Source organism: Mustela lutreola, chromosome 12 (assembly GCF_030435805.1).
Source record: "Mustela lutreola isolate mMusLut2 chromosome 12, mMusLut2.pri, whole genome shotgun sequence".
Classification (NCBI taxonomy): domain Eukaryota; kingdom Metazoa; phylum Chordata; class Mammalia; order Carnivora; family Mustelidae; genus Mustela; species Mustela lutreola.
Genome location: NC_081301.1, coordinates 2,809,719 through 2,824,085, shown reverse-complemented (window position 1 = coordinate 2,824,085; position 14,367 = coordinate 2,809,719). Strand labels below are relative to the sequence as shown.

Here is a 14,367-nt window from a genome sequence, read left to right as displayed (position 1 = left end):
GCAGCCCACGCGCTCTGGGTTTTCATCCCGGTCCGTCCCGTCCCTCGCCATCCGTGTCCCGAGTCCCTCCTCGGCCCATGAGGAACCGAGAAACACGTCTCTTCGTGATGACAACGGCCTCTTTCCCGCGGCCACTCTTCCCCGCCGCGCGTGGGCCGGCCTTCCCGGGGTCCGACTCCCGCACCCGCGCAGACGCGGCTCGGGTGTTTGCGGGGCGGGCGCAGACTGGCGGGGGCGGGGGGCGGGGGGCTCCCGCGGGCGCGAGGGGCGGGGCGGGCAGGGGCAGCGCGGGCAGGGGCAGCGCGAGGGGCAGCGCCCGTAGACCCGCTTCCCGACCGTCTTCCGCGTCGGCGGCTCAGCCGGCGAGGGCTGCGCGGAGGCCCCGGGAGGGCGCTATTGGCGAGCCTGGAGCGCGCGGCGCCCTCGGGGGCAGCGGGGGGCGGGGGCCCAGGACGGAATTCCGAGCGCCCGAAGGGACGAACGCGACTGTCCATCTGCACTTTCGGCAGAAGCTCTCGGGCGGACTCGGTGACTGATCGCGGCCCGCGACGCCAGTGCCCGTCCCCCGCGCCCCCGACGCCCCCGCCCGTCGGCCCCTCCCCCACCGTCGCGTTCCGAGGCCTGCGGGTTCCTGGGAGCGCGGAAGGGGGAGCAGAAGCTGCAGCGCGGCCGAGGCCGCCCGCGGGAGGGCGAAACCGCGGTCGGGGCCGGGACGGGGACGCGGCCGCTCCGGCGCCCTGGGATCGTGTCGCGGGCCTGCCCCGGCTCGGCGCTCGGCTGCGCATGCCTGCGCCGCTGCCATGGAAACGCGGCCCGCGCCCCGCCCCGCCCCGCCCCGCGCCCCGCCCGGCCGCCGGCGCATCCCCGAGGCCCCCCGAGGCCCCTCCGCGCGGGTGACTGGGCGCCGGCCTGCGGCTGGGGGCGGGTGGCGGGGGCGGAGGCGATGGGGGCGACGGAGTGCGGGGGCGCGTGACGGAGGAGAGGGCGGTGGGGGGCGGCGGCGGTGAGGGGCGCGGGCGGGAGGCCCTGGAGCGCGGGAGGCGGCGGCGGGGGAGTGGGTCTGCGACCGGGTCGCGGGGACTGGGGCGCGAGGCGATGGGCGCAGGTGGCGATGGGAGACGTGGGCAGGGAGACAGGGAGAGCGCGGGCGCGAGGCGGCCGTAGGTGGGGGACCCAGAGGTGCCCTGACGGGCTCCTGGGCTCAGGCCCGGCGACTTGGGGAGAACCTGTGGCAGCCACCGGCGGCTGCGTGACCAGAGCACGGGGCGTGCAGAAATCCTGCAGCCTGGGAAAGCATGGGGGGCGGGCGGTTAGTGGATGCTTCGTGCTTGGTTTCCGCATCATTTCCTGTCCATTCCCCCTGTCCGCCCAGGGGCCTCCGGCTGCCTGAAGCAGAAAGGGCCCTGGTGACCGGGTGAGTCCCGAGCCCCCTTCAGCAGCCTGAGCAAACCCCCTCTCGGGCCGGGGGCTTGCTGGGTCGGTCCCGAAACCTGCGCCCGCTCAGGTTCTTGGGACTTCATTTCCCCTCTCTGGACACTGGCGCGCCCACAGACGGCTCTCCCAGGACCCCCGTTCGTTCATAAAGGCACTGGGAGGGGTCACAGGTCTGCCTCTTAAACGCAGGCTCACAGTCTGGGTCGCGGGACAGCAGGTGAGGTCGTGCCAGGTGCCAGTAGCTTGGCTGGAGGCTGTGATCCCCAAAGAGCTGAGACCCGGCGCTGCAAAGCCTCCCCTCGCCGCTGGGCCGTCTCCCCGCACCTGACAGCGTGTTCATTTCTTTGTAGCAACAGCCGGGCGAGAGCTGAGGACGCAGGACTGAAGGGACGCCGGCTCCATCAGAGTGGCCCCGTGGTGCCGGAAGCCGACAGAGGCTTGGATCTGGGCGCGCAGTTATGGAGACAGAGGTCAACATCTGTCCAGCTGTGCGATGTCCTCGCATGCAGGACACCAGATACATTGGTTCCAGTTGAGTGGGCCGGGCCGTGGTTTCGGAATCGCAGTCCACGCCCGGCCAGGGGTCCCCAGGTGGGAATCTCACCCCTGGCAGACGCAGGTCTGATAAAGCAGGGGCCAGGGCGCCACTGCACTGCTCACAGGTCCTTGGGTGTCTCCACGGCGCCCCAGGCCCCTCCCCAGTTCCCTCGCAATGCTGCGCTCCTGAAGGTGTTGCCTACACCTGGCCTGAGTCCGTGGTTTTCACCAATGAGTTAAATAAGGGGTCCTCAGCCCCAGCAGCTCACAAGGTGGCTGATGAGTGTACACAGTGTAAAGCAGTGTGCGGCTGCCCACGCCGGCGACTGGCTCGGAGAGGCCTGGCGTGCAGGCACCTGGGAGTGAGGAGCTGCCGACCAGTGATGAGCGGCCGTGTGCCGCTGGCAGAGAAAGCTCTGTCCGAAAGCTACGCCCGGCTGCGGTACCGGGACACGTCCTTGCTTATCTGGCAGCAGCAGCAGCAGCAGCTGGAATCAGGGCCCCCCGGGACCTACCTGAGCAGGAGCCGTAGCATGTGGTACTCACAGTACGGAAATGAGGCCATCCTGGTGCGGGACAGACACAAGCTCGGAGTCTCTCGGGACACAGGCCGATCCAAGTTCTGTACCATCATGTAGTACTGTGGGATACCCTGGGCCTGGGCGCCGAGCTGGGCGGAGATCAGGCCATGCTGCACTCAGCGAGTGGCCTTATGGTCCCCAGGCCTTACTGGGAGATTCTGGACAGTGAACAAGGAGACCCACCTGTGCTTCCAGAACCCAAGAATGCTCGCAGGGGCTCCTGAGGCCTCTCCACATACCACGCGAGCGGCGGACCTGGCTCCCGGGCTCGGTGGCAGCCTTGCCAGCACTGGGGACAAGGCCTGGGTGGGGACACAGCTAGATGTGGCTCTTATGTTTCCAAGAGGCCCAAGCAAGAGGGACAACCCTGGCTCCAGACCTTTTCAGAATTTTCTAGGTCGTCTCCAGGATTGCATTCTGCCTGATAAAGAACAGGACAGACCTAAAATAGATGAAAGAACCAGCATCAGGTATGGCCAAGCATGGCGTGTGGGGCCAGGTGGGAGTTAAGGGGCCAGTAGCAGCCTGGCAGCAGGGCCAGTGGGATCTCGCGGCCCCGTGCACAGAGGCGGCGGACAGTCAGCCCTGCGGCGGCCCCACGTGGACCGTTTGGCATTGGCAATGGACATGCCTTCGGCCGTAAGGGACGTCTGCGCGGTTCTGCAAATGTGGGGATGTCTTTTGTTAAAGCCGGTTTTTCTAAATAAATAAGCTTTGGGGGATTCTTTCCTTCTTCACTCTCATCTGTTTGTTCATAATACCTTAAGTCGGCTTTAGGTTAGGTTTTTGCAACAACAGGAGAATCTCACGATTGCTACAAATTGTTACAGAAATCCATGAAGAACACGAGCGTCCTCGCAGGCAGCCGTGAGCAGCTCTGCACGTGCCGTCCTGCAGGGTTCTGAAGGCACGGCCGGCACGGCGCGTCTCGTCCTGCGGGTTTCTTCTTGCCCAGCTGTCCAGACGGACATCTACGTCATGCTTTGAATGTCTGACTGGCAGCACTCCCGTGAGCCCACAAGACGCTCCTGTGGCCACCCTGCGCACGGCGTGTCCCGAGCTTCGTCGGACCTGGTTCTTTTTGTGGGTGTGCAAGTTCCTTAGCAAGCCTCCTGGAAGCAGAACTGCTGGGTCAGAGCTCGCTCCCCGAATGTCCAGCCAGAGCCCTGGTCTTAGCCATGGTCCCTAGGCTTGCCTGCTGAGTGGGTCGGGAGGTTTGAAGTCACGTTTCCCGAGTGTCCTGGTGTTGCCCCATCTCCACCGAGTGAGACCTGCCTGCGCCCGGCCGCCCCGACACTGGGATTACCCAGGAGACCATTCATGAGACGTCCTTGCAGTTCAGCAAGTTCTACTTGGGAAGAAAACAAAGTGCAGACTCATGGGGAGTGCCCCTGCCGCTGGTGCGCGCCTCGGATCACCCTGAGCACAGGTGCTGGTTACTCCGACCCCAGGCATGGAGAGCACCTGGGAAGACAGCACTGGCCACGGCCGGTGTCTGCACAGATCAGGGTGTGCAGGGGACCGACATGCGGCGGCCGCCCATAGGACAGCAGGCGCTAAGCTGCTTGGAGCATAGGAAGCCACCATCTGGTGGAGGGAAGCCCCGGCGGCTGGCTTCCCCGGCTGGGGCTGGGGCCACGGAGGTGGACACAGTCCAGTCCCCGTCCTTGGGGAGGTCAGCCTGGATGAAAGGGGGGTGAGTCCGGACAAGGATGGCACGTGCTAAGAGGATGCTGGAAGGGGCCTGCTGGCAGCCGGGGGGTGGGAGGGAGGGTGCTGTCGAGACAGGCGCTAACAGCCATGACTGCTCAAAAAACAGCATCAGGGCACCCATCCGCCGTCCATTCCTTGCAGAAGCCTCTCTGCCGGGCTCTACGGAGTGCTGGAAAACCCCAGCAGACAGGCGACTGTGCCCACAGGACAGCGTCTGCTGCCTGCCGCCGGCAACCCGCCCTGGAACCAGCCCCCACGCAGCCGGAGCGCCGGGGGAGGCATCTGCGCAGAGAGGAGGGACAGCGAGTGAGACGCAATGTAACCGAGGCTGTGCTTCTACAAAGACGGCTGCTTGTTCTAGAGACCACAGTCAGCGGAAGAGAAAGGCTACGATGATGTCCCCCAAAGCCTGGTGCCCTCCTGCCCAGGCTGAGGAGCTGGGCTGCTTCGGCAGCTGGACGTTCCAGGGTGCGAGCCGCGAGGAGCCCGAGGGCAGCGGGCAGACTTCGCGGCACCTCCACACACGCATCCGCGAGGCTGGGAGCCACCAGAAAGCACAAGCAAAGGCACACACAGGCACCTTTTTTTTTTTTGGTTTTATTATGAAAACAAAACAAATGCCCCAGGAGAAGGGTCCATGATTACCAGAAACATCAAAGAGTACTTTCTACCATTTTTATTCTGTTGTGTTGAGGCCAGCATTGCAATAAACGAGCTAAAACTACTTACATTGGACTCAATTTTCAGTAACTGACATTTACAGGAATATACTAGAAACGGCACTAAAAAGTAAGAAAAGTTACCGTAAACTTGCATGCACATCATACAGAAAAGTAACATTTTAAATATAAAAAAGAAAAATTTCTGGAAGCGTGATGTCAGTATTGAGGGACAGGCTACACTTGGGGGGAACGCATCCTTTCTCCGGGGGATGTTTTCCCCAGAGAGCTGTCACAGACATGATGTTGCTTAAGAACAAAAAGAGAAACGAAAAGATAACATATCTTACAGTTTGTACGCAAGATGACACCGCCCATCGCAAGCAGGGGTCTCTGTCCCCTGGGCCTCCGGGGCTCCCATGAGACCAGCCTGCTAACCGCACGGTTCCTTCTCCCTCGGGAAGAGGCCGTGAAAGCCGCCCTTGGGTTCTCCGTGCCTCAAGAGCCCGGCCTGTCCAACTGCGGTCTCCCCAGCACAGAGACGTGGAGACGGCAAACGCCCACAGGCTGACCTCGAGGGGACTGAGGACATTCACCTGAACTCGGAAGAGACATTGGCTTTGAAGTGTACAGAAAGCCCTAAGAAACCAGCACCATCGAACTACACTGCTCCGACAGCCGGCAGCCCTCTGTGCCATGGTGGCCGGCGGCCTCACTAGGGGCAGGGGAGAGGGGCAGAGTTGTTCTGGAACCCAGGTCTCCCGCAGAGCCAGCGGACAGTGAAGTGATCTGAAATGCTTCCACTGTGCCTGGCTCCCGCAGGTGACCGCCCCCACGACACCCGCAGCCGGACAGGTGCTCCCCAGCAGCCCCCCACGCACGGCCCGGCACCCCCTGCTTGGGGAGGCGTGCTTGCTGCCTGTGGCCAGCAAGAGCCTGCTTAGAGACCGTCCATCGTGTCATGTATTAAAGTCCTAGTTTAAATATTGTTACAGATCTGCTTAGAAAAACATCTTTGAAACACAAGGGTAACTCTAAAAAATGGCAAGTTGAAAAATCCACATATATTTTTATTATAAACAAAACTTAATGAAAAGTTTAACAAACTGGCTCAAAACTCACCAAGCGTCAGAATCACCAGCAGATAAGAAACATGGTAACCCGCCACCCACCGACCGCCTCATCAGTTCCATGACCGGCAAGGGCGCCTGTGACCGTTAAGGGCCGGGGGAACCTGGTTTCATTTTAAGAATTTGTAAAGACTGAGCCCCCTACTGGGCTACCAATGACCAGTTCCCCCCGTCCACCTGGAAACTCACCACCAGACCCAAGGCTAGCTCTGCCCCCAGCACCCAACTCCAGGAAGTCCTCCCAGGAAGGTCTGGGAGAAGGCCCTGTCTCGGTCATTTCTGTGCTAATGGAAAACGCTTGAGCAGGGAGCCTAGAGTGGTCTTCCGGGAGCAAAGCCTCCTGTGGCTGAGGGAGGGCCAGAGGCTCCTCCTGCCCCTGGGGAGAGCCTGGCCAGGCCACTGCTCCTACCCTCGGGGCTGGGAGGTGAGGGGCGCCCCATGGGCCGGGGGGACTGGCCGGCGGGCGTCCGGCACTCGTGGCCGGAGCCACAATGCTCTGAGTTCAGGCGGGCAATGTGGGGTGTCCCTGTACCCAAAGGCCGCAGGGCAGCCTCTGGAAAAAAACAAAACCAAAACATAACCTTCTGTTAAACTCTGTATATTATTATTATTATTATTTTTTTACAATAGAAAGTTAAAAATCAAGACTTAGATTTACTATACATTTTTTTCTTTCAGATTACAAAGTTTATATTATATAACTGGGGTTCCCTAAATTGATTTCTTTTAAAACAGTCCTAGAGAGACCAGAAGTGAGTACAAAAGAACCGGACACACAGAACGAAGACTGAGCATGTGCTGCGGCTGGAAGTTGTCTGTGCCTGTGCGTCCCGACCCCGCGCGCGCTCGCAGACAGAGGCGGGCCGCGGGGCCGGCGGGGAGGGCGAGCGCACAAGCGCGACGGAGCACCGGCAGGTGGCAGGACGCCAGCACCTGGAGGTCACAGTCCGCCATCCGGGCAGGGTCTGGGCTCTCCTTCCAACCACATAAAAGGCCTGCGTGTGCGTGTCTGCTTTTTTTTTTTTTTTTTTTTTTTTTTTAATGCATTTCTTTTGCAGTTTTGTTTTTCTTTTTTTAAAAAAAATGACCAATGATGTTAATAAATAAAGTGTTCCTATATACACGAAACCGGGGAAAGGTCTCCAGAGTGTGCGGCACCGGCAGCTCACGGGTTGGGGACACACATGGGGCTGGACTTTCGTAGAAAATTGAACCTTACAAAAAGGCTCCTTTTGTTTTTGTTTTTTTTTTAAATCTTTTCTTTTTTTTTTCTTTTTTTTCCTTTTTTTTTTAAGTTGAGGTAAAAGTTTCAGTGTATGGAAAGCTGCGCGTGGCACAGGCGGCCCCCGTGTTCCCTCCCGGGAGCTCCTGACGCCCCTCCCTCTGCGCCCGCCTGCCTCTCCCCAACCCTCCCCTGCAGAAGCCCGGACTGGAGCCCACGGACCCCGCCCCCACACCTTCGGGCCCCCCCCCCCCCCGGCCCCCCGCAGCAAGAGGCAAGCCTGGCCGGCAGCAGGGCTGAGCGCGGGGAGTCCAAGGGCAGAGACAACACCCATTCGCAAAGCTGACAGCCTTCAGTATGGTACCATCTCAGAGAAACTTCCTTTCCAACAATTCTTTCTGGAGCTACAGACCAGGTCGGCCTAAGAAAGGGGTTTTTGCAAGAAACTTCAGATCCCATCGACATGGTTTTCTACGGTCATCAGGTCAGCGTTGCAAGTTGCCATCTCCAAGCAACTGATCTCAGTTACGAAGAAAGGACTTTACGCGGTCTCACCCCTGCTCATAAAGCCTCACGGACACACGAGAAAGATCTTTGACCTATTAAAGCAAAAACTGGAAGATACCATAACACTGAGTTAAAAAGAAAACCTGCACACCGTGGAACGAAAGTAGTATATTAACCAGAGAAGGGAACACTGCAGAGTTTCGGCGTGTGCGACGTCGCTGGTTCTGTTCTGCTCCGAGGGCAGAGCTCATTCCGAGTCGCTGCTGTCCGAGCTGGATCCGCTGGAACTGCTGCTCCCGGACCCGGAGGAGCTGCTGCTGCTGAGCCGGGACGGCCCTCCCGAGGGCGCGGAGCCCGCTTTCTCTGGGGGAGACGGGGCAGGTGAGAGGCACGCCCCCACGCACTCCTGCGCTCGCCCACCAAGCTCTTCCGGAGCAACCCCGGCTTCACACCGACATGTCACGAGCCTCGGCCCCCCCAGTTCCACACCCAGTCGCTCCGCCAGCATTAAACTGAGGTTCGGTGGGATGCACGCCTGCATTCATGAGGGTACCGGACGGTAAAGAAATGCGTCTAGCCTTTGTCCGGGCTCCAGGCACAGCGCCCCGAGAACCCCTGGCATCCCCAGAGTGAGCGGAATGTCTGCTTATTTACAAGGAGCTCCTGTGGCTCACACCTGAGTTTAGGCTCAGGAGAGACTCGGGATGGCGGGTCACCAGGAAAGCCGCGGGACCAGGGCTGGGAGCTGCGGGCAGAGAGGCTGCGGGAGAGGAGCACCAGGACACTCTCGATGCTGAGCTTCTGGGCTCAGGGGCACGCGGACGTGCGGGGAGGGGGCATGCCCAGAAAGGGGAGGGAAGCTGTGCGCCCCCTCATGCCTCTCCCTGTGCCTCTGCCACTTGCTGCTGTGGACAAGGCCGTATGCAGCACGTACAAGGGCTTCCTAGCAGGCCGCCAGGTCTGAGCAGAGGGTCATGGGAGCCCCCGTGCACAGCCTGCTGGTCAGTGTAAGGCAGGCCCTGGACTTGCAGCTGGCGTCTGGGAGAAAGGTGGTCTTGTCCGGGTGAGCCTCCCACCTGTGGTCTCTGGGCTAACCCTAAGCTAACAGTGTCCGAAAGGAACTGAGTCACTGGACCCCACCTGGATTGGGACTGCAGAGCCGGCGCGAGCAAAAGCCCACACAGCTGGTGCGGAAGCGCGGGTCAGCCTGGCACAGAGGCCCACAAACTATCGAATACACCAGAGTCGAGAAAACACGAAAGCAGTCCACCACGAGGAACCGATGCGGCGTGGGGGGAGCTCAGCAGTTTGAAGACGGCGCCTACTCTGCCCTTCCCAGGGGAGACCAGAGGGCCCCTCCCTGCTTGGAGCAGGCAGGGCCGCAGCATCCAGCCACCCCGTGGCCGTGGACTCTCACGCTCACTACCTGGGGCTGGGAAAACAGGATCTGCCCTTTCTCGTGGCTCCAGAGGAAGGAGAGAAGCAGGGAAATCACCTGCTCACCTAGAGTAAGAGCCCTCGTCCACAAAGCACAGGGCCTGGGGGCAGGGAGTTGGAACGTCTCTCCTGCCTGGGGACAGCCAGAAAGCCTGACGCCAGGGGTCAGGACCCCAGTCCCTCTCAAGCCACGGGGTCCACCCGCAAAGACCACAGCTAGGCCCTTCCAGAAAGTCCTCTGCGGGGGTGCTGGGCAGTTCTGGCAGGGGGAGCTCTCCCACACGCCGCCATGGGCTTAACCTCCTTGCAGGAGGGAGACCCAAAGGACCTGCGGTTTCAGGGTGTCAAGAGCGTCATCTAAGGGCATGCGGCCACCCAGCTGAAGCCCAGACTGAGGGCTGGGTCTGCAGCCCATGCCCCGCCCACTTCCAGCCCCGCCCCTGCCACGCCCTAACCCTACCCACCGCCCCGCCCTCCGCGCCCCGCCCCGCCCCTCGGAGCCCAGGGAAGCGGGGGCAGCAGCGCCGCCCGCAGACAGGTACCTTTCTTGGCCGGCTTCTTGTTGTTGCTCAGCTGCCCGCTCACGTCCTGCAGCCGCTTCTCTAACTCCTTCTTCTTTTCCTGAGCTAACTCCTCCTTCGACTTGGCTGCCTGCTTCTTCCCGCTCGTGGCTGCAGAGGAGCACAGAGCTGAGCCGGCCGGCGGCCACCCCAGGAGCTCAGCAGGGCGGCCTCGGGGGCCACCAGCCCTCCCGGGGGCTCACTGGGCCCCCGCAGGGCTGCCGCCCGAGCTTGCACGTGCAAAACTCGCAGGTGTCTCCTCCCGCACGAATGCGGCTCTCCCTCAGCCTCAGCAGGGAGGCCACCACCTCTCAGTCCCAGGGGAACTTACCAAGGGTCAGCGCAGCTGACTGCGGGGGTCCCAGGACATCCAGGAGGAAGCAATTGACCCCTCCGAGGAGGCGAGGAAGCCCACTGAGAGGGCCACACACAGGCCTAGGTGCACCCTGGCTGTTTCCTGGGGCCACTGTCCAGCTCTCCTGCAGCTGAGGGCTGCCTCGGGCCTGCCCTTCTCAATCCCCAGGACCCACTGCCCCAGGCAGCGCCTGGTCCCCACCCAGTGAAGTCACTGACTTCCAGGACAAGCCTGGGCCAGTGCCGATGTCTGTCCTGGGAGGTCTATGGACCCTCAACTCCAGGCAAAGAGGAACTGTTCTGCCCTGGCAGTGGTTCATCAAGAGGTCACCTGCAAGCCCTGGTCCCAAACATAGCCTCAGGAAGGCTCATGGCGAAGGCTGGGCTGGGGGCTGACCCAGGGCTCCTGCCTGTCCTCAGGCTGGCCAAGGCACGTGAGCACCGCCTGCCTGCCCAAGAGCAGGGAAGAAGGGCCTGGCTGAACACAGACAGGTGTCTCTGGGGCACATGAATGGGCAAGGGCAGGGACCCGCCCCATGGCCTGGCTTTCCCCCCAGGCCTGCAGGAGAGGGGAGGAGGGGAAGCAGGGGAGAGGGTAGGGCCAGCGAGCACGGTGTTCTGTCCCCACGACTTACAGAATGGCTTCCTTTGCTTTTTCTGTAAACAAGACTTGACGTATCTCTCTAGCTCCCGCAAAGTGGTGGGTTTCAGAGTCTCAAAGTCAATCTCAATCTCGTCGGGATTGGAGTCCCTGAGCGAGGGCTCCCGGGACTGGATGATGTGCACCACCCGGCCCAGCTTCTCCCCGGGCAACCGGTTGATGTCCAGGCTGAGCTGGCGTTTCTCGTCGTAGCTCATGGGCAGGCCCTCTTCCTCCTCCTCCGAGTCGTAGGAGGCTGATGCCTGCTTGCCGCCCTTCTTCGGCTGCCTGTGGCACAAGGCAAAGAACACCATGACACAGAGCCCCTGACCCTGTCCCCCCAACCCCTGTAGAGTCCCTACCTCTGCCCCCCCCAGCCCCCGTGGAGCTGCCAGTCCATGTCCCCCCAGCCCCTGTGGAGCCTGCCCCTCGCTCCTGTTCTGCCTGGCCTTTCACCTCTCCAGAACGAGGCTCTTTTACCGAGAGGCAAGCCCTAAGTAGTGCCCCACGCAGAGAAGCCACTGGACTGTCTGAGGGCTGCATATGTGTCTGCAGGGACACAGAAGACCCTGTTTCAGAGGTCAGAGCAGAAGCTGCTCCCCACTTGGGGGTCTCTAAGCCTCAGCCAGGAAAGACTGTAGTGGTCAGCTCCCCTCAGCACTCCACAGGCATCTCGGATACAGCAGGTCAAAAACTGATCTCCATACTCAAATAATCCAAAAGGAGGCAGCAAAGGGGGCACAGGAATAAAGCCTACAGGGAAGACACATAACGGAACGGCAGACAGAAATGCAATTTCCATAAGTCATTACATTAAATATAAATGGCCTAAACACACCAACAAGACATAGTCGGATTGGATAACAAGTAAGAGCTGACTCACATGAGGTCCACCAACCCTATGTTAAACACAATGACAGAAGATTCAAGTAAAAGCAATGGGTGTGGGGACTGTACCACACAAACACTAACAGAAAGAAAGCTGCAGCGGCCGTGTTGAGAAAGTGGAGACTATGGAAACAGGAACAGTGTCAGGAAGCAGAGGGACATGGCATATGAGAAAAGGATCGAATGAGAAGACATGAGAGCCCTCAACCTGTATAAACCTAAAAACCAAGCTTTAGAGTGTCTGAAGCAAAACTGAGAACTGAAGGGCAGTGGAAACATTCACAGTTTCCGCTGAGGACCCGGCGACTCTCTCCCAGTGACTGGTAAAGCCCGTCAGCAAGAAGAGAGAAGGCCCCAGCCATGCCATCCTCCGAATTAAGCTAACTGACACGTTTCTGGTTTGTTTTTTCCCTGACATTTCAGTTAACATTCTCAACCCAAGAGCACGAAAACACATGTGCAAGTCCACACGGAACATTCCCCAGTTCCCAGCCATAAAATAAATCTTAATAAAAGTACTGTGATCACACAAGGTATGTTTTCTGACCCTACCAGAATTAAGCCAGGAACCAATAACGGAACCATGTCCAGAAAAAAAATCTCCAGATACTTGGAAATTAAACAGCCACTTCTAAGCAACCCGTGGTCCCAGAGGAAGGCTGAAGGGAAATTAGAAAATATTCTGAACTAGATGAAATCACACACATCAAATTTGTGGAGTACACCTAAAGTACTGTGCAGACAGACATAAATAGTACTAAACGCTTATGTTAGAAAAGAAGGTCTCAAGTCAATAATCTAAGTTTCTATGTTAAAAAAACAAATTAAGTCCAAAACAAGCAACAGGAAGTAATAAAAATAAGGCCATGAACAAAAAGAAGTGAAAGCAGATAAAACCCAATGTCATCAAATGTTGGTTGTTTTAACAACCAATAAAACTCCTCCATTCTCTCCAGATTCACCCCGAAAAAAGACAGACTCCCCAAAAAGGACACATCACTAGAGGCCCTACCGATGTTAGACAGCAAGGGTACACGGCACGCAAACCAATGTCCCAAAATTCCATAGTTCGGGGGAAATGGAGCAATGTCTCAAAAGCACAAATCCCCAAAACTCACTCGAGATGAAACTGAAAAACCTCACTAGTCCTGTATCTACCCAAATAACTGAATTCATCATTAAAAACCTTCTCACAATGAACACTCTAGGCCCAGAAGCTTTCACTGGGGAATGCTACTTACTAGTCAAGAATTAATACCCTCTCTATAAACTGACCCAGGAAATAGGGGAGAACACATCCCAACTCATGTTCAAGGCCAGTGTTACCCGGACCCCAAGTCCAGGCAGACGTCACACGAAAACCTGATTCCTGCCTCCGCTGGGAAAGAGAAGGGAGGACAAAACACCCCCACCCCTTGCTGATGCCGCTGACCACCCAGCAGCCAAGGCCCAAGCCCCCGGTTCCCCACGCCCTGCCCTCCTGCTTCCGGGCCCCGAGGACTGTCCTCCCCACCTCTCCCTCCACGGCCACCCTGGCCTCTCTGGCCTGCAGAACCAGAGCACCTCCCAAGGCTGGGCCTCCTCCCTTTCCCGCATCCCACTGCATTCCCCACGCGGACCAGGATCTGACCGCTTCCAGCTCAAACACCTCACGACCTCCCTTCACCTGCTCGGGGGGCAAAACGAGAGGCCTCAACAGAGCGGGCCAACCTCAGCAGCCTCTCCCAAGCCCTTTTCCCAAACCAGGCTCCGCTCCTCAGTGGAACCGACTCCGTCCCAGCTCCCACTAATTCCCACAACACTGCTGGCGTCCATGGCTCTGCCCCCGCGGTTCCTGTCTCTTGGAACCCGATCCCGACTGCTGCTGGGCTCCCTCCAGCACAGCCGTCCCCCTGCTCTGGGAAGCCCTTCTTCGACCAGGCAGGAGCGGCGCGCCGGCCTGAGCACCCGCCCCCATGCTCATCTCCCTGCCGTCCCGTCCGTGGCAGGCCGTCCTCACGGCAGGGCCTGACGCAGGAGAAGGGAGGACAAAAGGCGGGTGGACCAGGAAGTAGAACCCGTGCTACGAGGCGATGCCCCTAGAACTCCTTGGCCCAAAGCAGGAAAACGGCCCCAAGGGCTTGAGATGCCGAAGTCTGTGGCAGAGAGTGCGACCACGGCAGTGCCCCAGCCCGAGAGGCCAGCCCCACGGAGAGCTGTGGGCTACCTCCAGAGCTCAGTCTTGCCACCAGAGGCCTCATTTTGTCCCAGAAGCTGGGAGAGACCAGGACAACCCAGCCCCCAGCCCATTTTTCCACGTTTTATCAGCCCAGTCTCCGTGTCACCAGGATTTGCAGCCAAGGCGGAGAGGCCCAAACCCAGGACCCTCCCAGCACACAAGCACCGAGGACAGGTGACACTGGGCTTGCCGGGGCCTGAAGGCGCCTCAGCCCACCTGCTGGCCGCGGCCGTGCTGCTGGCCTTCTTGGCAGGCGCCTTCTTCGGCTGGGCCTGCTTGGCAGGTGGGGCCGCCTTGGCCTTCTTCTCGTCCTCGGACTTGGCCTTGTGCCTCTCCTTGTCCTTCCTCTTCTTCTCCTTCTCCTTCTTCTCCTTCCTCCTCTTTGGCTTGTTCACGGGGGCCTGCGACAGGGCGGCCAGCTGCTCGTGCACAGCCTTCAGCTGGAAAATAGCACGTGGCTGAGCAGGGCTCCCTGGGGGCTGGCCCA

At 59.6% G+C, this 14,367-nt stretch overlaps 2 protein-coding genes across 3 annotated transcripts in view; one reads left to right on the top strand and one right to left on the bottom strand.

The window, feature by feature from the left end:
- Nucleotides 1–807: 807 nt before the first annotated feature.
- BRD3OS (BRD3 opposite strand) lies at nucleotides 808–3,295 on the top strand. The gene is made up of 2 exons (XM_059141216.1): nucleotides 808–893; nucleotides 1,785–3,295. Exon 2 carries the CDS (start codon nucleotides 2,355–2,357, stop codon nucleotides 2,607–2,609), a length of 255 nt encoding a protein of 84 aa, XP_058997199.1. The 5' UTR covers nucleotides 808–893; nucleotides 1,785–2,354; the 3' UTR covers nucleotides 2,610–3,295.
- A 1,631-nt stretch (nucleotides 3,296–4,926) lies between these two features.
- Nucleotides 4,927–14,367, bottom strand: part of BRD3 (bromodomain containing 3) — a 34,315-nt gene continuing 24,874 nt past the window's right edge. For both annotated transcript variants that reach the window (XM_059141214.1, XM_059141215.1), the window contains exons 9-12: nucleotides 14,097–14,320; nucleotides 10,770–11,062; nucleotides 9,763–9,891; nucleotides 4,927–8,146 (exon numbers count right to left, since the gene is read on the bottom strand). In XM_059141214.1, the coding sequence (XP_058997197.1) occupies nucleotides 8,031–8,146; nucleotides 9,763–9,891; nucleotides 10,770–11,062; nucleotides 14,097–14,320 (762 nt within the window). In that variant the 3' untranslated portion in view covers nucleotides 4,927–8,030. The remainder of the gene's footprint in view (nucleotides 8,147–9,762; nucleotides 9,892–10,769; nucleotides 11,063–14,096; nucleotides 14,321–14,367) is intronic.